This window comes from Sitodiplosis mosellana, unplaced genomic scaffold (assembly GCF_009176505.1).
Source record: "Sitodiplosis mosellana isolate CC-2019 unplaced genomic scaffold, AAFC_SMos_1.0 Smas_scaffold_22, whole genome shotgun sequence".
NCBI lineage: Eukaryota > Metazoa > Arthropoda > Insecta > Diptera > Cecidomyiidae > Sitodiplosis > Sitodiplosis mosellana.
The window spans coordinates 417,522-441,871 of record NW_022595264.1 but is presented as its reverse complement, the minus strand read 5'-3'; the positions used below and the strand labels follow the sequence as shown (position 1 = coordinate 441,871).

The following is a 24,350-nucleotide window of genomic DNA, read 5'->3' as shown; positions in this document are numbered from 1 at the left end:
ATCTCCCCCAAATGCCAACTGATTCAATTATCAAGACATTTGTCACGTTGTTAATGTATCTCGGAATCAAAGTAGTGCGAGACACTTTGCGGGGCCTCAATCGCTTTATACACAGTTAATTTAATCGGCACCCAATTGTCTCGTTCGCCGACAATATTCATTCATTTCCACTGGCATCGAAACACAAAAACAACGCTGCTTCAACATTTAACGCTTTTTTCCTCGTTGAGTGAGTAGTTTTTTTTATATTCAATGTTTTTTTTTTTGGTGTCAGTCAAGTCACTACACAGAAAATGTAAACTTTCTCCGCTCTGTTGTTTTTATCGCCTTGTTCAGCTGAGAGATTTTTTTTCATTTTTAGCATCGAAGTTTTGGATATTTTCGACAATAATCAGTTGTGATATTTCTTTTTTCGTTTTCGTTCGTTCATGTGATAATCTGTGTTTGAAAATGTATGTTGAATAAGAGTCAGCATTGACTCACAACTGCTTAGAAACAGCATATATTCGGATTGGTTTTTTTTCAATGGAAATGACACTGGTTTTACATTGGAAAGGAAAAAAAAATCATGTGAATCCAGTTTGGAATGAACCCCATGTGACATCGCGATGAAATGGACTACTTTGTCCGATTCCATTTTATTGACCAAAAAAATGTGATTTGATTTAAGTTTAAATTTAGTTTTATAGCAAACTGTCCTTCGTGCTCAAGGTATTCAAACTCTTGAATTGATTGTGAATTTCGTTAGCTGACACAATTTCTAGGCGTTGACTTCGTCGTCGTCATTTCCATAATTTGATGCACATGGCAAACATTACCGAACCAAAGAAACAAACTTATGCGAATTTTACGACAAAGACAACGATCAAAAGAATTGCAAACTCAAAGAGTTGAATAAAAACGTGAATCTCATTAATAAAAACTGTCCCGTTGGTAATTAGTGCTGGCGATTTACTATTATGAAATATTTGAAGAAAAAAAAATCGGTTCCGGTAATTCAAGTAAGCTTACTTATCAGAGATGGCCGAAGCTGTTTCTCTCTCTTCTCCGTCAAGATAAGAGTGAGTGTAAGAGAAAGGATCTTTTCGATATAGTAACGCAAAAAAAAACGATTTCAATTCTGAATGCCATTGCGAATGCTGCCATTGCACATAGCTTGGTTGTGCAAAAGTGTCGCGAATCGCCTTTAGCATTGAAATTTTAATTTACTTGAATTTCCTTTCTATTTTAAAACTTCGGTTCACGTGTGTTGTGTTGTGATCGCACGTCAGCGCTCAGCCTCAACGCCGCACAAGTACATGGGCAAATAAAAATTGCATTTGTCAACGAACGTCAGATTTTCTTCAGTGTGCTGGCTGCCCCATCATCAGTGCAATGTCATTATGATGCCGGATTAAAAACGTTATTTGTTTTACTTCTCTTCTTGTGTGAAAGAAGCAGCAGCAGCAAAAAACCAAGCGAACGATGTACGGAGAAAAAATGGATTGAATGAAACTAATTTAACGCACCAACAGCTTTTGAATTTCTTTTGGTTCTGTTTTTTTGTTCGTTCATTTCATTGTTGTTGTTTTTTCTGTCATGTTTGTTCAATTGGTTGGCTCGAGTCAAGGAAAAGTATGGATCAAAGTTTTGCGAGCAGCAGCGAATAAAAATCGGGGCAATGAATTACAGTGAACATTTTTAGAAACCTTATGCCATGTATTTTTGCAATTAATTAATTTCTCACGCGCGCACTCGTAACGCGCATATCATATTCAATATATATGCAGAAATGTGCAAAGTGCTGAATGCAAAATGTCAAATTCGACAGTCAAAAAAAGAGAACCTCGACAAATTCGACAGTCGCTATTTGTCAGTCAAATTAGTAACAGCATTATGCATGTGTGTTTTGCTCTTTTTTTCTTGCTCTCGATTCGGTTCTTTATTAATAGAGAATGAGATTAAGCATAACGAGAAACTCATGACAACCAAATACTCGAATATAGAGATTAATCTGGTCGATTTTATGAATTAAAACTGTTCATTCAGTGAATCTATATAGTGTGTGTGTGTGTGCGTGCGTGTGTGCGTGTTCGGGCTAATGTTACGATTATTCAATCCAAAAGTTGAATAATCTAAAGTTTTAAAGAGCCAATGTACATGAATATATAAATAGAGGACGGGAGTGAGTGAATATTTGTGAATCTTTCGTTATTTTTGTTCACATTTATAAGATAGACGACGACCGACCAACCGAACGACTAATCGGCTTCAACTCATCCGATGAGATAAAGTGCGCGCGGTGGAAGTGATACTCTTTTGTATTGAAATATTCACGCACAGCTGAGACCGCATTGACAAAACAGCTGAGTGTGAGAGTGCGGGGCGCACATACATCGAACGAATGAAACGTACCAAACAAACCGAACCAACCGACACTGGGTGAGCCAAAGTAAAGTGCAGAACTGATGTTCAGGGCAACGACGACGACAACAACAACAACAATAACAGCAACAACATCATCATTCGGCTGACGTGTATTGTTATCTTCAATAAATGAACATGTGATGAAATGAATACGACGCATAAAATGTGGTAATAATGTTTGTTGTTGTGGAAACTAGATGAGGTATGATAAACACACTAACGTATAAGCGCCGAATTGAACGAGTGAATAAAAAGGAGCACCGATCCAGCACTGTCACATTCACATTCTCACACACACACACACACACACACACACACTTTATATTCCTTGCCGAAATACCGAAAGTGAGAGAAAAGAAGATGAAACAAAAAATGATCGATGCGAAGAAGCGTACGGCACTCGATGAAATGAAAAGACAAGGGAGTGAAATTGCGTAAATATTTATTCGAGTATGAAAGAAGAAAAAAAAACCGACGAATCGACTAGATGCTCATAACCTAGAAATAGAAAATTCCTCGAGTGAACTTAATTTTTTTGCAGCAAAATATGCTTTTTGATTAAGTCATGTTGTGCAGCCATGTGTATGTGTCGTCGCTTTCCGACATTTAAACCTAGAGATGAGGTGTTGGAGCATGAGTAAGCGTGTTCGCGCTATCTCTCTCGCTCACACAGCAACAGCTATTAAATAGCAAATTGAGATGAAATTGAGCTCTACTCATATTTCTCGCGAATGCGACAGAGGCTCTTGCTTTGTTTATTCTTAGCGGCAACTTAACATTTCTCGGTAATCTGTATACATAGCACGCATACACCAAGTCTTTAACTAGCGATTATTCTGGAAGATTATTTAGCAACGCGAATTTTGTCATCTCATTCGCGACACAATTTTTTTTTTAATATCATAGCCAACTATTGAAACATCATACGTGGGATTGGTTATAGTAGCGTATGGCAACATTGTGAAATACTTTGCCCTCGGTTAGTGTTGGTGTGTTTATGCAGAAATATAAATTTCGTCGATTGGAGGCTTGAGACTTTCTAACCACCGCGCGCACACATGACTCGATGATGCGTAATATTTCTCCGAAATGAAAATAAATGTCATGGAAGGAAATGAACGAAATTGTTACTGTTCATAAACTAATTTTAGCTCGAATGAAATGGAAATGGTGCAATAACAGGATTGATTCGAAGGAAACTATAATTTTCTTGATTAAGATCAAATGTGTTGTCAGTGTGAATGTTGATTTGCCTCTGCATGCTGAACATTCGCAAATTCCAACGCAATATATACATTTTTGACTGTACCCATTCAATTTATGACATATACACACTACACAGCTGCTTTGCTGATATAAAATGAGCCACGTCCGTAGTCGGTGACCAAAATTGTTGCTTTTTCGCAAACATCTAGGAACGACGGTTTTAAATTTTCTCAACTGCAAATCAAACGCAAATATTTGAGTTGAGCTTTTTTTGCGCTATGTTTGCAACACAACGATAGAATTTTTTTTAAGAGGAAAAAAATAACCGCTTTCTTTTTGGTCATGTGTTTAAATTTACATAGTCGTCGAAACCAAAAAAAGATTCTGTCTCTAATCTCGTTTTGGATGAGTGAGAAACAGCGAAAGAAAAAATTTCGCGCGACTATTTGTAGTTGTGCGCAATTTGGAGTTCAGTCGTTGCCCATACCCATCTCGTCTGCTTAGGTATGAACGCATATTCGCATCGCACACAACCGCACCAATCGATGTATTCATACAGCCAAATCCGACCAAAATGTCTGGAGGTCAAATTAGTCGTAAATTTCGACACAGCACATACACATACACACACACACACACGCACACGCACAGCGAGAGAGCGAGACACATACAGTGAACGCTGACGCGCGTTCTATACATTCACTCCACACTGGTTTGAAATCCATTTGATTCCTCACGAAGCGTTTCAGCTGTAGCGTGCCGCTTTGGGCTGGTGTGGCGGCACACAGAGCAAAGCGCGCATATATTGGATTAGATTTGGGTTCATGATATCGGTTCGTTGAGTGGTTCAATTGTGTGTATGGATGTGTGTGTTGTTGCCGACTGAATGTGCGGCTTTATCGTGTTTTTTGGATTTTATGGCATTTTGAATTTTGTATGTGCTCTTGCATGTACTCTTTCTCTACCGCTTGCTCGCTCTCACACACTTCGGTTTGGGCTCGTTTGCGGTTATGATTTTATTGCGTATACTCTCTGACACGCAGTGGAATTTTCAATGTTTGCTTTTCTCTCTTTCGATGTGACCCTGAGCACATGAATTCCATTCGTATACGGTAGACGTTGGTGCAATATCACTTTTTCTCTCCGTCGAATTTTTCTCTATTTATTTCGCACTCTCTCTCTCTCTCTCACTCTCTTTCTATCGTTACATTATCCATGTTGTGTGTGTCATACATCACATCATCGTAAGCTTTGCCCGCCTTAATTAGAGGAAAGTTTTTTTTTCTCTCGATCGGCTTCTTCCGACTTAATACATAGACAAACCACACCGGCCAGACCATCGCATTTCATTCCTAATTTAGGCGTATTAATTTTTCGCCTAACAATATAATGGAACCGAACCGAACCGATCCCATTCGAAGGGATTCTCCCTGGAGGCAATTAAAAGCTTAGTTTTTCGGTATGTCGGTGGTACCGTCTGGTCCGCTTCTGAAATCGAGTTCCCATTTAAATATGCCAAATGGATTTCATTACGAAATTATAAAAGGCGCTTGTTCTATCTTTGGAGTTTTAATTGCATGGCAATCATATAAATTCTTTTTCGGTAAATTCATTGCCGTATCACCTGAAAAGCCGGTTCGGGCACGCATTCACGATTGGATTTTCGCTTCAAAAACAACACATACACACAAGCACTCACACTCACTCCGGTTGTATGTGAATATGATATGGTACTCGGTTCGCTACAGTTTGCACAGAAGTATAAGTTTAGTGGGTCGGTTGCGAGTTACGGCGGCGATGGCAATACATTAACAAAACATTTACAAAGTTTTGCGTGTTTTACAAGGCCTCTCTCGCATCGAAGTAGATTACGCTACAACCGGAGAACCAAACGACTGAATTTAACGGTATCGTCTTTTTTCCCTCCACTCTTGTTAGTGAGAGGCTGATAGGCCGGCCGGTGGCTGACCTTAGAAGCAATTTTTTTTTACTCAACAACATTCAAAGTTACCAGACAAGGTGGCTGATTTCATCTTTGTCGAAAGCTATCTTCTTTTTTTTTTGCGTTTTCTGCTACTCATATCATGGCATGCGCTGCGTATGCTCTTCATTTCCAGTAAACCAGTTGGCGTGGGCTCATTCAAGTTAAGATTTTCATGCTATTTGTTGTTAGTTTTCGATTTTATCTATAAAAAGACATTCGACTTCGTCGCTTTTCTTATTCATACTTCGGACACATCATGTGAATTACTAAGAATGGCTTGGATTTCGATACAATTATTCGGCCACAGATGAAAATGGTCGATAAACATGAGTCAGAATTTGTGGGTTTTCGGTTTAAATTTCTTTTTGGATTGGTTTTCTCTCTTCAATTTTCTTTATTGGTTGACCTACAGCAGCTCATGCCCAACTTTTTTCCAACGAATCACATCACGTTGATGCCGAACAAGGCAACCAATAATTCATAGAACGGAACATGTTTTCAAACTTAGTGTTTGCGTTGGATTGGAAACAGAGATATTCCGGGTACATGCCTTATGCATCATCAGACTTTCTTCGAAAATTGAAAAGATAAATTTAGATATTTCTATTTATGGCATGGATAGGCGAGACTGATGAGCATCATGTGTGTATGTGAACGAAGGCACGCGAGCGCAGTGCACTGACCACGGATGTTTCGATTCATTCAAGTCGGGAAGCCAATTTACCAATAGCCCACATAAATTTGTGTACATATACATTATGAATAATTATGTTGTTGTTAAAACAACACACATTCCGGATGAACAAATGTTTGCGGATGGTCAACTGCATGGAGCAAAAAACTGGAAAATTTGCTTTTTCCACAAGATTTAACTGGCCAGGTGTAGAAAAAATGAAATATCCTTTTAGCGTAAAATTTATCCATGTATTCTCATTCATCATTGCTTCATCAATCTTCGAATAAATTCGAATTATACTACGAATCTTTTTTTTCTGTCTCGTTTAAATAATGCATGAACCGAATAGGCTGATGAACAGCACACACCCATTGTAATAAATTGAAAATATCGGCAACAACGACCAAATATAAATATGAAAAGGCTTCAATCTAAGTGGAACGAATATTCATGGCTTGATTATGTTTCACCTTTTCGTGTAATCATCTGATCGTGTTCGAAACATGTTCTAAATCCAATAAAGTTTTTATATCCACTGCCATTATCGCATGATGTTCATTGAACTCATTCTCTGCTCGTTCTTCATTTTTTTCGACTGTTAGATATGATGAGGAACCAAAAGAGGAAATAGAAAAAGTGAGACCGAGAAAGAAAGGAAAGGAGAGAGATAGAAAAATCAATTTTTCAGTTCACCTGACGAAATATGAAGAACACGATATAAATAGGCAAGTTCATTGCGCGTAGCATGTGCTCGGTGTGTGTACGGTATGGATAACGCATCGCGGCAAACCCCTCTCTTTGTTAGCATTTTATCAATGGATAAATAATGAACGCATCATTGAGAATACAAACATCACCTTTCGGCACATTTCACGACAGCTCTCGACTTTCTCAACGATCCGTTCATTTTACAGGCAACAACTACAACTACACACAGCCAGAACGATAAGTGTAAAGGAAGCATAATTTGAACGGAATGAAAGTTTGGTGCGTGTCCTTTTTTCATATGTTTCCACCGCGTCCTTCTCTCTTTCTTGCGCGCGAACACACACATACAGCTTATGCGGAACATTGATTTCCCTTCTGAACAACAAATGGAGGAAAGAGACGAAAAAAAGGCAACCGAAACAACTTGTTTATTTTACTATCATTATTAATTCAATTTTTTCGGTCGCGTTCGATTCGAAGATTTTTTTACGTTGTTGCTATTATTATTTCATGATTGTTTGTTATGCGTGGTATTTTTGAGTATATTTCATAATAAGAATTTTATCATGATTCGACTTCAATCGCTTCCCATACACACACACACACACACACAGACATACCGACCGGCATACACATGATTCGACAACGGGAAACAGGTATGTTTGGTTTGTGGCTTAAAGTCCGCATGTCGCATATCACGCAACAATTATTTTAATTTGATTGAAATAATTTTTGAAAAAAAAAATCAGACTTTAAATAAATTGAAAAGTATGGAATGGTGTTGGTTGATTGCTGTTTTTCACATGTAACGTGTTACGTATATATTGATAAAAACAATAAATGGTTTGTTTTCATTTTTCATAAATGCATGTATGAGATGATGATTTGTCTGAATATTCATATATTCCGCCCAAATTATACATGTTGTTCAATTCCAATATCAGTGTAGCGTTTCGGAAACACAAAAGTTGTAATTTTTTTGTCATCTTCCCTATTTTTTTTTGTGTCCGTCGTCTGATGGCTGCAATCGGTTTTCTATTATTCATTTTGGATTGGCAGTTGAGCTTAAGACAGATCTCAAAGGGGGCATTTATCGTGTGCTTCATCTACAATGCGCAGTAATTATGGCAATTAACTGACAACAAAAAAACATACACACAAACTCACGGGAATTATTCGTCTTCTGAGACGATTTCCGAAGGAGACAAAGAAAAGAGAGAGATAGAGAGAGAGAGAGAGAGAATGAAACAGACGACTGTCGCAGTTGATCGTACTACAAAAATTGATATTGATGTTGAAACAAAAAGTGTGATCCATTTGTATGTTCGTACATCTTTGGGTAAATGTTCTCGAAAGAAACTTCGTGTTTTTGATAATTGAACGAGATATTAATTTATTTGCGCGCGACCATCGTGAGTCGATCGAAAAGTGAAGATTAGTGCACAATGGCTAAAAGCAAACCGAATGCTGTGCATAGAGAATAAGATTAATAAGGCGATGTGCAAAAATTGCGACAATCAAAAGAGAATTTCTGTCTCGCTCGCTCTCTTATCATTTTCATTCGCGCGCGTCTGTAGTACAACACTTTGTACTCGAGCATTGTTGTAGTTTTATTGTACGTACTATTGTGAATGAGATTGAATGTGGGATGTGTGCGTGTTATGCAAGCAGGTAAATAGCCGCCGGGTTCTTCTATCTAATTGAATTTTCTGTTTCTTTGTGCGTGCTATGAATTGGGTCGAGTCATTATGCAATTATTTCATATTTTTCAGGTGAAAAAATATTGTCGTCAGTTTTCCTCCGGCCCGAATGACAATCATCACACATTGATCTAATCATTTATTGTTATTTCCCCCCCCTCTCTCGGTTATTGTTATTTTGTTTTATTATTATTATTGTACGAAAGCTTGCATTTTATTCCATCTGATAATCTCAATAAATGTTTCCGACCATAAATTCTAATGGATGCCATTGCAATTGGCCACGTATTGATGCATTCACAACACATTGTACGTATCGTTCCTTAGTATTTTTCATTCGACCTATTCCATTCATTGTTTCTATAAATAGTAATTATGGCATGTTATTCTTTTGAACACAAAAAATATATTTAGAAAATTGTCATGCTTATTGTTTTATTTTTTTTATTGTCGCCGCGTTGCTCATGCATTTAGAGAACGTTCTTGAGCAATATATCGTAAAAGTGCTTCGAAACAATAGGGGAAGAACAAAAATTTGTGAAATAAAATTATGAACGTAACAACCAAATAAAATAACAGTGTTTGCGTCAATTGTAAATCATGCTCATTGCTCATATCGAACACTGAACGCCACACAATCGTCATAAGAATTTCGCGAAGAGCCAAGGTGATTTTTTCGCATAGCAATTACAACAACTACCGAAAAAAAGAAACAATAAAAAAGAATTTAAAAAGGGAAAACCCACCGCGCGACAGATTGCTATCGCATTAGTTACACCGTTTGGCACACACAAATGAGGTCTTTGATACACAGCGAAAGAGAGAGAGAGAGAGAGAGAGAGAGAGACACAAACACCGTGTGCTAGCCGTTGCAAGCGCGCCAAATAGATAACAATAGACGTTTAACGTGCACATCAATGTATACCGTCAAATGCATCGATCCTCGTATCGCACCTCGTATCGCTACAGGTATTTTGAATAATATTGTGTTTTGTGTGTTTGTTGGTTTCTTTTCGCCGTTTGTTGCTGTTCATTCTTTTTCTCTATTATTAATTATTTACTTCTAAACTCTCTCTCTCTCTCTCTCCCGCTCTGTGTGTATTAAGAAATGCCCATTAACTTAACACAGAGTTGTGCGGCCAGGGCGATGTGCATGCTCGCTCGCAAAACCATCGCGAATGCACACGGATGCATGGTCGGGCATAGACACAGCAATGTGCTGTGTGAAAACATTCTATATAGAGTCGCATGGTTTCGCGCTATCAGAGAAAAACAACAACAACGTATATGTGAGAATCGAAATGAATAATACACAGCCTCACGTGCACTATGCGCGTACTACACACGCTGCCACCCGCCACCGTCGTAGTCGTCATCGTCGCAGCCGTTGCTGCCGTGCACCTCTCGTCGTTTCCACAACACAAACGCAGCACAGGAAAATGCAATCCAATACAATATTATTTAACTGGCGCCAAAGATAATTTCAGATTATAGTCATTACGGTTTTGTTGTTTTTGTTTTCTTCGCTGTGCACTTTGCTTTGTCCGCAATGACTGTTGTAATGTGGATTTGTATGCAATAAAACATCGGTGTGTTGCTGTTATTGTTGTTTTTTTTCGCAATTCGACCATATTTTTTTCTCTGCTATTGTTTTGCTTTTTTTTATTCATTAAAATATTTATTTATTTCAATTATACGCGGCGTGTACGGCTTCTAGCTGCCAACGGAGGAGCAGTTGTATGTCTTTTCAATGTTTAAGCGTTCTGTTTATTGTTGTTTTTGGTTTTTTCAATTCGCATCGAATCGGCCCATCATCCGACCGACACACGGGGGGAGGGGTAAATTGACAAACAATGAGGTTGAAGTGTGCGCCGTTCATACATAATTAGCGGCTCATGCATAAAACAAGCTCAGTTTCACACGTCAAGCAATAATTTCTTTCGGTCGATTTTTTGACCCAAATTAGTTTTCTCTTCTAATTTTCCACCAACGAAACGAAAACAACAGGAGCCGCCGCCGATTGCACAACACAATTCTATGTCTTTGAATGCGCGGCAATGATCGCATTTTGAAATTACTACTGGTTTACGATAATTTACGTCATTGATTCACAATAATCGAGGAGAACAACTCTATTCAACGCTACTCAGAACCAGAATTAAATACACAACATCTACGCAGTTCTACAACAACAACAAAAAATCTACGAATCATGTTTTTTAAATGTGATATGCCTTCCGTTAATGATGTATCGAAATTTCATCGTCTGAAAGAACAATTGATTTCATTTTCCGTTTCACAATAGAAAACGATTTTCGGAATTCGATATCGAAGAGGGCCATTCTAATATTATTATTATTTAATTCATTTGGTTTGTATTAGACTAAACAAGATGTTATGCTACTCGAGGAAAAAGGTTCACAAATTATTTAGTTTAGGAAAGAAAGAACCCTAAAGCTTTTAACCACACCGTCAATTAGGTCATATTTTAAATTTGTACCATTCAAAATCGTATCATTTTCATTTTATATTTATAGAATCATGTATTAAATGATTGTGTTGTTCATTTTCCTTATTAAATCGTCAAGCTTTTGTTTTCAATTGACCAAAAATTATCTAAAATACAGCGCGCACTTTGATTATTCAAAACGAAAATTGATTTTGGTATTAAAGCGAAAGACGCACATCATCTTCATGGTAAATTATTCATCGAACGCTTTGATTCAATTAATTTTCATATATGTGCACCCAATTATAGACATTCTGGAGAAACAAACATTTGATCGCATTCACCACTGATCCAGCGCAAATGCTTTGCATGCATAACTGATGAACCGAACAAATGAATTTTGCATGTTCGAATTTTTCGATCTATTGATGTATTGTAGTTCATCAAAAACACGGTCAAGCACATGCCGTCGCGTTCGCGTTCGCATTCACGCTTGCAGAGAATGAAAAGTGAGCGCACTCCATTGAAATGGATAGAGCGGAGTAGAAAAACTGCGAGAAGCCAAAGACCGGAAAGTGTATGTCAAACATGCTTTTTTCCTTCCTTTTCTTGCCTTTTGTTATAATTTTCGAAACGAGCCAAAGCGGAGAGCATATTTATCGGTGCTACCTTCTGCTTAGGATCTTTTGCCAGTGCGTTTGTACACCGGTGTATTGAGTTTTCTTGTATTTAATTACATGGTCGTTTTCTCGACTCGAATATGAATACGGGAGAGAGAGAGAGAAAAGAAATAAATATTCCCCCTTATTACGAAGGGTGTCTCTCGCACCGCCATGTCTAATATGATGCGAACTAAATGAATTAATAAACAATAAATGAGCGGATTCGAGACAACGAACAGCTATACAGCCAAGGCGAAACATAAAAGCAAGTTTATTAAAAATTTAGCACATACACGGAAAAAGAATTGAAAAACCGTTTCATTTGCGACTACACAGCGACGAGCGGCGGAAGCGACACAATGTGCGCGCGGTCGCAAAGACCGTGTTTCAGTGTGATAATATCGGAGATTTTTCTCTCTCTCTCTCTCTTTTCGAGTTCGATTCATATGAACTTCAAAAAGCGAGCCAAATCACGTTCCATTCATTTATTGAGTACTCAGTGAGCTTCTTCGGCTCTATATATGTGTATAAAATCGTTGGAGTTTTACGGGTACCAATTAAAAATCTAATGAAATTCAATTCAAAAGTGCGATGTGAACACGACTTCGCAGCACAACAACATCACAGTTCAGCAGCTGAAGATGAAACGTGCTTCTCTCTCGTGTGTATGTGTGTGAGCGCGAGTCCGAGTGGCGCATCAATTGCCATTGTACTTGTTCTTGACGGCTATTTACAGCGGGTATTTACAACCGAGCATTAACGTAAAATGCGAGACTTGTGCTTAGCTGTCATAAATTCTCAATAAAATCTAATTAAATGCCATCACAACGGCCACAGACGCAGTCAACTATTATCGTTCATTCGGTATATATATATAGTATAAATGCATGTCATTCGTTTAGCTCACTGGAAAGCCTTCGCAAACTGTCCAAGAATACAAAATTAAGAGAAAAAAAATATGAGAATGGAAGCACGTGTTTTTTTCCTCATCTATACTCTACATATTTTGTATAATACACATAAAGACGAACCGTGTACAATCACTCTCCCTTCGTTCAAACCATTTGGAGGGATAGAAAAAAGAGTGTGAGCGTGTGTTTGTATCGAAGTTACGAGGAAAGAAGAAGGAAAAAAACACAGAGAAAGGAATGAATGCGTGCGTGATGTGAACTTCTTACTCGAACGCAAAAGTAAACAAACGGAGAGTAAAAAATGCCAGAGCGTGCGTAAAAGGTGAATTTAAATATTAATTCTTGATGATAAATGGACTAGATGATTAAGTTAAATGGGAAAAAAAAACTGGGAAAATTCTGGAGCGAATGAAGCGTTAATCGAATGTGCAAACAGTTGGGAGAGAGGTTGAACCATTGACTGTTAGCAATGAGATAGAACCACACAGACAGACAGACAACCGAAACCAATCAAAGCGATGTGATGACACAACGCAACACTAGAACCGTGACATATTAATTGTTCTGTTGATTAAAGTTATGATGTTGGCAACCTTTTGACGAGTTTTTTTTTCTGTCTCGCTGCCGTTTATTTGTTCATTCCACTACAGCTTTCTCTCACTCTCCATCACTCTCTCTCTCTCTCTCTCTCTCTCTCTCTATCTCTCACACACTTCTTAAATCAAACGAATGGTTTTAGAACGCGTTTTACTGCCATTTACCATAATCCCGGACCGAGCCATCGATGCTGATGGCTCATAAACCTCTGCGCTTTGGCTTAAGTAAACATTAGTATTCTTGTTGAATAACACGAGTGAGAGGCGAATGACACTTTATCTAGTATTAAGTGAAAACAGAGAGAAAACTATGGTACCCAAAGTGCACTACGACTTTGTGTGTAAAAGTAAAGACAGACGCCACGCCATTCATCATGTGCTTTATTAATGACATGCAATTTGTCATCGTATCAAATTCTAACTAATTCAATACTCTTCCACTGACTTCTGTTTATTTCCATTGATCACCGTCGTCGCCATACCATTTCCTTTGTCATTTTCACTACTGTTTTGTTTTATGCATGCTCTCTTACTCTCTTTCTTCTTTTTTCCGCTGAGCGTGAGTTTGTGTGTTCGTTTTTCTTCTTCTTCACATCTTTTATGTACGGTATTCTATTGGTTTGGAATTATATATTGGATGTTCGTTTCGCATTTGTGTTTCATTTTTTTGTTCTGTTGTTCAAGGGGAACGTTAGCAGAAAACCGATGGTGAAACCAAACAAATTGCAACAATTGTTTATGTTTCTTCTGCGTGTGTGCTTTTTTCTCGCTTCTCTTTTGCTTGTTTGGTCTTCGAACGCTGGTAATTTAATCACACTAATGATTGCACAAATGGAAAAATGAACCCAAGCAACCAAAGCGTGCAATAAAAAAAAGCGATTCTATAATGAAGTAGAGAAGAGAGGACTTTGTTCGTGCTCGGCGAAAATAGAATAAAAAAGAAGTCGGAACATAAGCACATCACATTCTCCTTTTTAATTCCATATTCGTTATGTGTGTGGTTCAAATGATAGTTTAGGAAAAAAATATATCAATTTATCAAATCCCGAAAAAAACACACACACATACGCTACGGAAATAAATGTTCCGTCAATTTTATTGAAAGGAAAAAAAATCGACTAAAACAAATCGTCGATATTAATGAATCGGAATCACCGTATTTAAAATCGAATTAGAGCGATTCATAGCAACAACCGTCGAAATTTGCCCCATGTTTGATTTCATGCATAAACTTTGCATATTATATCCCATTCAATAACTGGCGACGCGGCTAATAACGGCGCAAATGACGTAAAAAACACACGTATCCACACATCAGACTGCAATGCATGCCGACAAATGACAAATGAGCTTAGAAATCGACAAATGTGCGGTGAAAAAAAGAGAACAAATAGCGCAGAAAAATGGATCGCAACAAAAATCGGCATTGGCAAATGGAAAACTCATTTTCAGGTTGGTATTTAAATATTTCAAAAACCAGACCGATTGTGCACACAATGCATATATAGCAGCAGCAACAGCAATAGTGTGTATGCTTAGTGAGAGAGCCCTTTGTCTCTCGTTTATTCACCACGTTGAATGCATTTTTGCGATTCCTATTGTTCGAATGAGAACGATTGTTTTTCCCACTGACTGCAGCACGGCGGCTAGAACAACAGCAAACGACAACGACGGCGACAGCAACGGCAGCAGTAGCAGCAGCAGCAGCAACGACCACGATGAGATAGGTCTCATGCTTTAACATACAGCACAACGCACACCCGGATTTTATACGAACCGTCTGACTGAGTGAAATTCTCACTCTCTGCATACAACAGCCAACGACGCAATACGAACACAGAGCAGTTAGGAGAGTGAAAAAAGAACCAAAACGCAATATATCGGTAATGCAGATGGAACGCAATATCGTCGAACAGCCGACAAGAGAATACGCGCCACGCGTATACACGACTAACAACAGCTGAGAGACATAGAGTGCGACAGCATTTAACATGTTGTTTTTATTATTATTTAATATTTTGTGTGTGTGTTATATGGTGGCAAGACAAGTATTGCGTCGAAATTTTCCAGTCGATTCTATAACTGTTGTTCCACACACAACACACACACCAATTCGATCGATTGGGAAAATAAAAGCCCCAATGTCCATTTTTCATTGTGGCTGGAACGGGATTCGAGTGCCAACAAGCAATTCATCGCAACATTACCATCCATGCAAATGGATAAAGTTTCACTAAACGGAAATGCGATATTAATAACTCTAAAAGGAATTTTCATTTTGAAATCCAAATCCAACACTGAAATGTTTATGTGTTTGTTCTGAAAATTATCATTAAAATGAGTCAGAATGAGTCGCCGCTACGTTCTAACGATTACAGTAAATGTTGATTTCATTTCTGTTGATATTTTCGCTTATCGAATGTTCTGTAGCTGCTATTTTCGTTTTCAATAAATTGACAGTTTCACATGGTTGGTGATGATGCATGGATTAATTTAATGGGCTGCTCTTGCCGTTTTGGGTTACTCTAAATCCCGAACGGGCTGCCCTAAAAACCAAATCGGGCTGTTAAAAAATATCAATATTTCTGTGTTATTTCTTCACAGAAAACCACGAATGATGAATTTGTTTATATTAGAAAGATTAAATTGAAAGTCTGAGTTGAAAAACAATACAAATGTATTGTCGAACTTTTCTTAAATGTAACATGTCCATGCAAAAACGTATGGCGTTTGTTTTGGTTTTTGATCCCAACCGTTCAATTGATTTCACTCTTGTTTGAGTTTATTCTGATAAAACAATTGTATACACATTACACAACTGTTGATCATTAATGATGACACCGCAAAACAAAACAAAATCATGAACAAACACGACTTAAAGATTCAAATGTTCTTCACAGTTCCAAAATATTTCCTTGGGAAAAATCGATGAGCCAGATTATGATCTAAAATACTCAAATTACATCCATTCTTATAGTGTTCAGCAAGCTGATGGTTCACGGCGTTTTGTCTATTGCAAATTGTGCAATAAATACCCCGTCATCTCCCGTAAATTTCAAGTTTTTTTTTCAATGGGCTGCTCTTAATTATTCTTAAATTAATCCATGTGATGATGGTGTTGCTGCTGCTGCTGCTGCTGCGTTCGATTCGGTTCTTCTGTTTGTAAACAAATGACTTGGAATAATAAAATTGAACCTGATACACACAAACACACACAGTCGGATCGAACGTCAAAGGGAGAGCAACGAAAAATCACATGCATTTTCTCTCTGCATATCGAAATATAAACTATGAAAGTTAATATGGAAACGCGTGTTTACGTTAGCGCAGAGAGCGCGTTTGTTTGCCCGCGACCTATGCATGAATCATGTGTACTGATTATTATTACTTTTGCAATCACAAACCCTATGTAAGCGATTTGGCGTTAGGCCTTATGTGTGTGTGTGCGTGTATTTTTATGTCTCACTATTTCTCTACCACAGTCACTCTCTGTCATTTTCCGTCTGTGTTGTATTTGTATGTATTATGCCCAAGTACATCGTGGCGACGCAATCCACAACAGACACGTCAAACAACAAATAAGAATGATTTCATAATATGCACAGTGTGCGCGCCTGATTTTCTTTTTCCATAGAAATTGGCGCTAAAAATGTAAAAAATTTCGCAATTTGACGAAATACGAAAAACAAACACGGGACAGACGACCAGAGAACGGGGCTGGAATTCTAAGAATTCCACCAAAATCGTTCGGAATTATTTTTTTCGTACATAAGACCATATTGGAGTGAAAGAGAGAGATTCCACTATTTTTCAGCTCTCCACCGGAATTATTCCGATAACTCAAGGAAGAGTGGATTGTGTGAGAAATAATACCGGTGGGACGCTGAAAAATAGTGGAATCTCTCTCTTTCACTCCAATATGGTCCTATGTACGAAAAAAATAATTCCGAACGATTTTGGTGGAATGACTTAGAATTCCAGCCCGGCAGTGATGTTGATTTGCGATATGTTTAGGAACAAAAATGAGATATGCAAATAAAACGGAATGCTTGAGGGGAAATGTTTGGGTTTTCTCTTTGACGTGGAAAAAACAATGCGCCGAAAGGGCTTTAAGATTACACCCGAATGGAAAAATAAATAGAATTTTTCGTTCGTTTGGCAATCAGGCGAAAATATCTTGCTGATATTCGCCCTGAGAGAGTACAGGCACACAAGCAATCCAATGTGTCTGCTACTTATTACGCGGTAGATTTTATTGATTGGTTCTCTCGGGCTCGGTAACAAAAAGTCGAGTCGAGTCGCATTCAAGTCGATACGACTATACTTTTTTTTATTTGTTATATTTGGTTCTCATATGTTCTAGACTCACGTTCATCACTCATCCAGAGTGAGAAACAGTTGTGTCGTTCAATTTCGAATGTTCTGTGTTTGTCATTCTATCTACACTTTTCGTGTATTTCTGTTGTTTGTTCGGAACGCTCTGTGTGTTTTTCGTTTCTTTTTCGTCATTTCATTTCATCGTAACAGCGTAGTAACCGTGTGTCTGTGTATCGTTGCTATACTGTGTGTCGCGTATGCAGCAACCAATATGATTCCATCCACATTTCATTTTGTTGCGTCTATATTATGTACTTTTGCGTCTGTACATATATATACACACACACATTGTTCACTGGCTGGCTGGCTGACTGACTTGCTGTTAAGGTTCGTTCATCGGTCGGTTGGTCTGAACATAGAACGAACTGAGTAGCAGCTCATCTGCTTGCTGTGAGCAAACGCGACACAAAGAGCGGTGCGGTGAAGTTACGTGAGCCCATGTATAATATTTCATTCGATGGAATATCGGAGAGAGAGAGAGAAAATGAAGCACACACGAGAGACAGGGCCAATGCGTGTATGTGAAAAAACGCGTTGTACAACAGAAGCGAGAGTCGGTAGGCTTCGCTTTGGAATTGAGTATGAAAAGCAATACGAGCAGTCGAGCCTACGTATGCATATTTGTGCGTCATTTTTTTTCTTCTTCTTTTTCTCTTTTCTTCTCCGCTCTTCCCCATTTCGTACAAGATAATTTTTTTTTCTTTCGTTCGTTCGGTTCGGGTTGTGTATTACACACCGAAGAATGTGTATACACACCGTGCTGGCTGTGGAGCGCTCTATTCATATCTGCTGTTGCCTTCGATCGTTGCATGTTTTCGTTTAGCTATGTCTCGTTTGCACTTATTGCGATCATATGGCCGACCGTATGGTTTGAAATGTGTTCTGAGTTTTTCCCGAATATATGTAGTACGTGAGAAGAAGACTTCAGCGAATGAACGAATAACACACAACGCACAGCACAGCGTACAAAATATATTACACACACATTCGGTGTGTACTTGATGATGGAAGGAAAAAATGCGGCGCCAAAAACGCAAAATTGGATTTTCAATCAGAGTGAGTGTGTGTGTGTGTGTGTGTGTGTGTTTGTGTGAGTGTATTTCTTGTTCATCTTAATAAGTTTGCTTGACTTTCCCATGTGCTTTGGTGTATTCGTTTGATTTGATTCGATGGCGCAAAATGAAGCAACCAAATGAAAAAAAAAAAACGATTGGTCTGTGGCGGATATTCTTGATTTAAGTATTGCGGCAAATTCGTTTTTGTGAATTCTTTTAACCCAAATATTTTTTTTCCGTTTATTTTTCCCTACTATTTATTATTTGTGGTTTGAAGAAAAAAGAACATTTGCTGAAAAAAAATCCGATTTATGACAGAACAAAAAGAACAAGAAGTAAAAAAGGTCGAAGTGAAATGAAGAGTGAATGGCACTTACCTTGTTGCCTGGTCTTCACTATCAAAATCTTCGGGTTGTAGCACTTCTTCAACGGCTCCCACAATGGACATTACTACGTTTTGAGCACCGGAGAAATGCCTTTAATGCAATTCTGTTTGATCGGCAGATGATAACAGTATTCGCGAGTCGTCTTAAAATCGTGTACGCTTTTTTTCGTTTTTCAAATTCACGTTTATTTCTGATTGGCTTTCGCTAGATCAAACATCACATTTGAAACCAGTTTATTCTGTCCATGCACTGATCTACCTTGTTGTGACATCAAATATTTATTGCGATGTACGGTTTTGGCGCTAAAATATTTTCTCTGCTTCGTTTCTCTCTCTTTCAATAATTTATTTTCAATTTGTAGGAGTTTTTTTTGTTTTGTTTTGTTTTGTTTCGGTTCACAATGAATTTTTTACGACTGTGTCTTGCGTTGTGTTTGGGGTTTGTTTTAAATTGGCACTGAGTATAATTCAATTATATTCAGAATCGTTTCATGTATATATTTTGTTTTTCGCTTGCTTGCCGCTTTCGTTCGTTCAATTTGTCATGCACTTAATTTGAACAAAATTAAAATTTCTTCGTTATCGTTTCAAGTTCCACGAATTAAAATAGCCATTCAATGTAAATAAACAATGTTTCGATTGGTTGTGTTCTTCTGTTCTTATTTTTTTAATTTAATTTTTTCGCTGTGTATTGTTGCTTCTTTTGACACTTAACTATCAATTCGGTACGGTATTTGTATTGGTTGTTATTGTTGTCACAGGAAAAATAAAATCACGTTGCAACACTACTCAAATGTGTGTATGTGTGAGAGAGAGTATTGTTGTTATCAAACGGAGTAAGCATATAACGATGTATCAATGATATGGAAACATTTGGTTTGTACGCACAATTCGTTTTTATAGAAAACAAAAAAATTAACATGAATCACGAGACACACAGAATGAGTAAGGATTGATTTGTCCACCACCAAAAAATTTAAGCGCATTCGATAATAATTGTATTTTCTATTTTCTCTTCTTGGTTGTTCTTATTGTCGTTTCGCGCGCCAGCCGCTTCTTTTTCTTTTCGGTCGTATTTATTTCTCACATGTAGACAACGCACAAACTGTCTATGTGCGCTTCGTATTATCAAGGAGTCACAATTTTTTTTTTCTCTCTGTTATGCACTACTGACAAAACACAGTTGAATTTTTTTTTTTACTCTACTCCGAATATATTTTTTTTTATTGTTGTTGATAATGGAATACGTCGCTTGTTCTTGCTTGCACGCTGTGAGAATTAAATAATTTCAATTTTTTCTCTCTCTCTCTTCGTTTATTTTATTTTTTCTTATTCTTCTTTGTGTATTCTTATTTTTCGGTTGTGTATTTTGATTCCTTTGATTCGGTACTAGTAAGTGAACTGATGTTGTTGCAGCTTCTCTGTTGCTGCTTCTTCGAAGAATCGCTTTTATGGCAGAAAGCCCTTTTTCTCTCTATATATTTCTTCACACTGGGTTAATATTGGACAAAATGCGGTAGAATGAAAAACGGAAAGAATTCACTCGCTAAAATGTACACACACGACACTACTTGACGACTTTCATCGATACTCTGACTGTGTAGCGGATGGCGGGAAACAGCTGAGGTCTCGTCACCACACGAAACAGATGACGCGCTCACCCGAACCCAGCCGATTGTGCACGAAGTGGCTTCTCTGTGTGTTTTATTTCTGTCTTACTTCATTCCATTCGCATTCATATGTCGTTGTTGCTGTGCCGTGCCTCATTGTGTATTCAACGAAATGAGCTCGGAGTATGAGTGTGGGTATGTACGTATTGTGTCTGCCTGTGTGCGCGTGAGTGTGTGTGTGTGTGTAATATGTGTACGCTTGCAAATCGGCAAAGCATGGGTGTATAACGTGCGCTCTTCCCTGTATGTATTCACAAACAGTGTGAACATTGAACAAAGAGAAATAGAGAAGGAGAGCGCGAGGTGCATTCGGTATGGAACGCTCTCGTTGACCGAGCATACGATACAGCTACTATATAACTACATCTGTTCTGTCGTGGCGGTGCGACGGTTGTGTTGGTACGATGATTACTTTACGGCGATAGCAACAACACGACGACGACGATGAACAAAAAAAAAATGTTTTAACTAGAATCAGCAGAGAAGAATATACAGAAATATTGCTGCTTTGCTACTTTCTAGACACATGACGCTGAGTGGTATGAGTATGCGGCTCATCATTCTGAAACTGAATGTGTTCGTTGCTGCCTTTGTTATTTCTTCGTCAGAATCGTAATGCGAGTGAACTGTACACACTTTGCGAGACCGACGCATGACTGAGACGACAAATGCAGGAGAGAGAGTGAGAGAATGAGCCGGCATGTATGTGAATGGTGTGCGCGCCTAAATTTGAACACCATGGAATTTTATACAAACCGAGTGTGGAGTACACAGGCGCATGAGAACCGCGTTGTATTTATATTTATATCGATATGGTTATATCTAGACATTAACACATGGAATTTCAGCATTGGCGGTGGTGGCTACACCAATTCATTCCTCATTCAATATTGTGTGCACGCAAATATCTATGGCGAAATTTTTTCCAATTTCTGATGTTTTATCAATGAAGACAAATAATCATTTTTATTACTAGTTATGACTTTAAAAGAGTACTCGATTCGGTGCAATTTCTCTGGGTTTTATCTTTGGATTTTTCCGTTGATACGATTCGACACCGCTAAACGTTTTATATATATATATATATATGTATACTACACATATTTGATATATATAGTGCAGCATGTATAGACATAGAGAGCTATACGACCCGGGATGTTGGCTCTTTCTCTCTCATACTTACTCTGGCTGTGTATGTGTAGCGAACCAGCTGAATTTGGATACCACGCCTACAGTTTGTCGTCGCAGTTGTCGATGCAAACGAACTCTTTGCCGTAGAATTGTTGTTGGCGGCGACGACGACGACGATGACTTCTCTCGCTCAGTGTATGCTGTTTTTTTTGTGTTCACTTCTTCTTTTTCTTCGTATGTTGCATGTTTTTTCTCGCTCTTCTTTTTCCACATAAACATTTTGTTGTTGTTTTTGTTTCATTCTGGTTAGCATAGAGGCATATATACTCTGCTGAGAAATATGTACGAGCGGCGCATGAATGTATTTTAGTGTAGTGAGTACGCTCGTAAAGACACTCTCTATGGTGTAAATATTGTAGTATGATGCGTTCTACCACTGCACAAATTCAGTTTTGAAATATTCAGTTTATTGTTCAGTTTTTACGATGTGCACGAAACACGCGGTAGTTACGAACTGGGGATGCCGAATGAATTTGATTCTTCTTTTTTTTCACTCTTTCGGTTTTGGAGTTTTTTTTCTCTCTTTTTTTCTTATTCATATTCGTTCATTTGCGATTCAAGATTATGCGGTTGATGTTGCCCATACACACATTTATGCTGTTTGCTTTTCTTGCTCAAATCATTCTGAAGACTTGGTCTCAACATAGAACGCAATAAGAAGAAAAAGGTTTTTCATCCGTTTTTGTTGTTGTTGTTGCCTCATGTCTACATTTTTGCCGCTGTTTTGCACATATGAATCGAATCGAGTCATCGTAGTCGTCTCGCAATGCGTTTCGTTAATTCTTTTTCATTCTTCTTACTTACGTCCTTCTCCTCGAGCTTCTAGTGTCACTTCGCTCCTACTTGCACATACACGCTTCACTTATGGGCTATAGCAGAGTCTTTGAATCGGTTTTGATTGCATGCGGTAGACCTTTCACAAGGCAATTCACATTTCTCACAGACTTTTTTATTGTTCAATTCATTCGTTCTCTTCTGTTATGAGCTGATCTTCTTTTTGCCCCTGCTGTTCTTTTCTCTCGCTATCTTTTTGCCATATAGTATGCTGCAGTTTTCTCTCTCTCTCTCTCTCTCTTTCGTAAATTTTCTATCCGTTTCGGCTGGCATACGATATGGAATCAGAGTACACACTGGAGTTTCAACACATTCTCGCATGCGGAATGGGAATTTCCAAGTATTTGCATTTGTATTCATTTTTGCAGCGTAGCAGCAGCAGCATGAACCAAACCAGTATTTCATTCGATTCTGCTGTTCATATTTTTTTTGTTGCCATCGTCGTTGGCGAAAACATTTTTAATTGAATGCGGATAAAATATGAAGCTGAAAGAATTAATTCAATGGAAATATGAATCGGAAATTCGGCGCGTGATATTTTTTTCTGATTCCAGTACACTACCGCCGTTTCAATTTAGTTGGTTAAAATGCAATAACGTTATGAATGAAAAATTCCTTTGTAAAAATTATTCAAATTCTAAATTTCATGCAATTTGAAAATAATAACTCAATGTATACAGAGTCGCGCGAAATAACAACGATAAAAAAAAATAACAAAAAGAAATAGAAGTAAAAGAAAAAGAATTCATTCAGAACGATTGTGAATGCAAATTTTATTTGGTTTTGCTTCATTGCTTCAATCGACAGGAGTTTCCGTGCGCGCCGACGGTAGAATGGCGAAGGAAATGAGCGCGAAAGTAGAAAAACAAAGAAAATGCACATATAATTGGAATCTTACTGGAAATAAACGTGCATCGGCAACGAGCGTACCGAAAGAGAAAGAAAGAGAGAGAGAGAAAGAGAAATAACGCCATTATGTCATGTTGGGTTTCCTCTCCGACCAAAATACCGGGTATGCATTGAGTACACACATCGTGTGTGTGTGTGTTGGGTGTCTCTTTCTACTAGTGTAAGCGCGCGCGCAAGCATCGTAGTCGTTGCATAGACTAGACGATTGTGTCGCGGCGGATGACGATGACGGAGTGGAACGAAGCATGCTTCATTCGAATTACCGTGTAACCGACGACTACGTTGTTGATGTTGATGATGATGATGATGATGATGAGAGTAACAAATAAAATTTATCAACGCTCACTGACGATATGTTAAGTATGTTGTGTCTGTGAGTGCTGCTGATACTGCTGCTGCTCACATTTTCTCTCGTTCACTTTCTCAACCGTCGCGTCACCCAAGCTGTTGTTTTGGTTTCGTTCGATATCAGACGCATTCGTACGCACCTTAAACACCGACCGGTAAAATTGAATATCACAACATCCAAATAGCAGTTCGAACCAATCTTTTTTTCCCTTTGCATGTTAATGTGAGTGTTTTTTTTCTGTTTCGTTCCATAAACTTGAGCGCGACCACCACATCAAATCAT

At 38.1% G+C, this 24,350-nt stretch overlaps 1 protein-coding gene across 1 annotated transcript in view; it reads right to left on the bottom strand.

The window, feature by feature from the left end:
• Positions 1-20,715, bottom strand: part of LOC129568807 (uncharacterized) — a 148,201-nt gene extending 127,486 nt beyond the window's left edge. The window contains exon 1 of the mRNA XM_055447112.1: positions 19,108-20,715. Coding sequence (XP_055303087.1) covers positions 19,108-19,178 — 71 coding nt within the window. The 5' untranslated portion in view covers positions 19,179-20,715. The remainder of the gene's footprint in view (positions 1-19,107) is intronic.
• Positions 20,716-24,350: the final 3,635 nt, after the last annotated feature.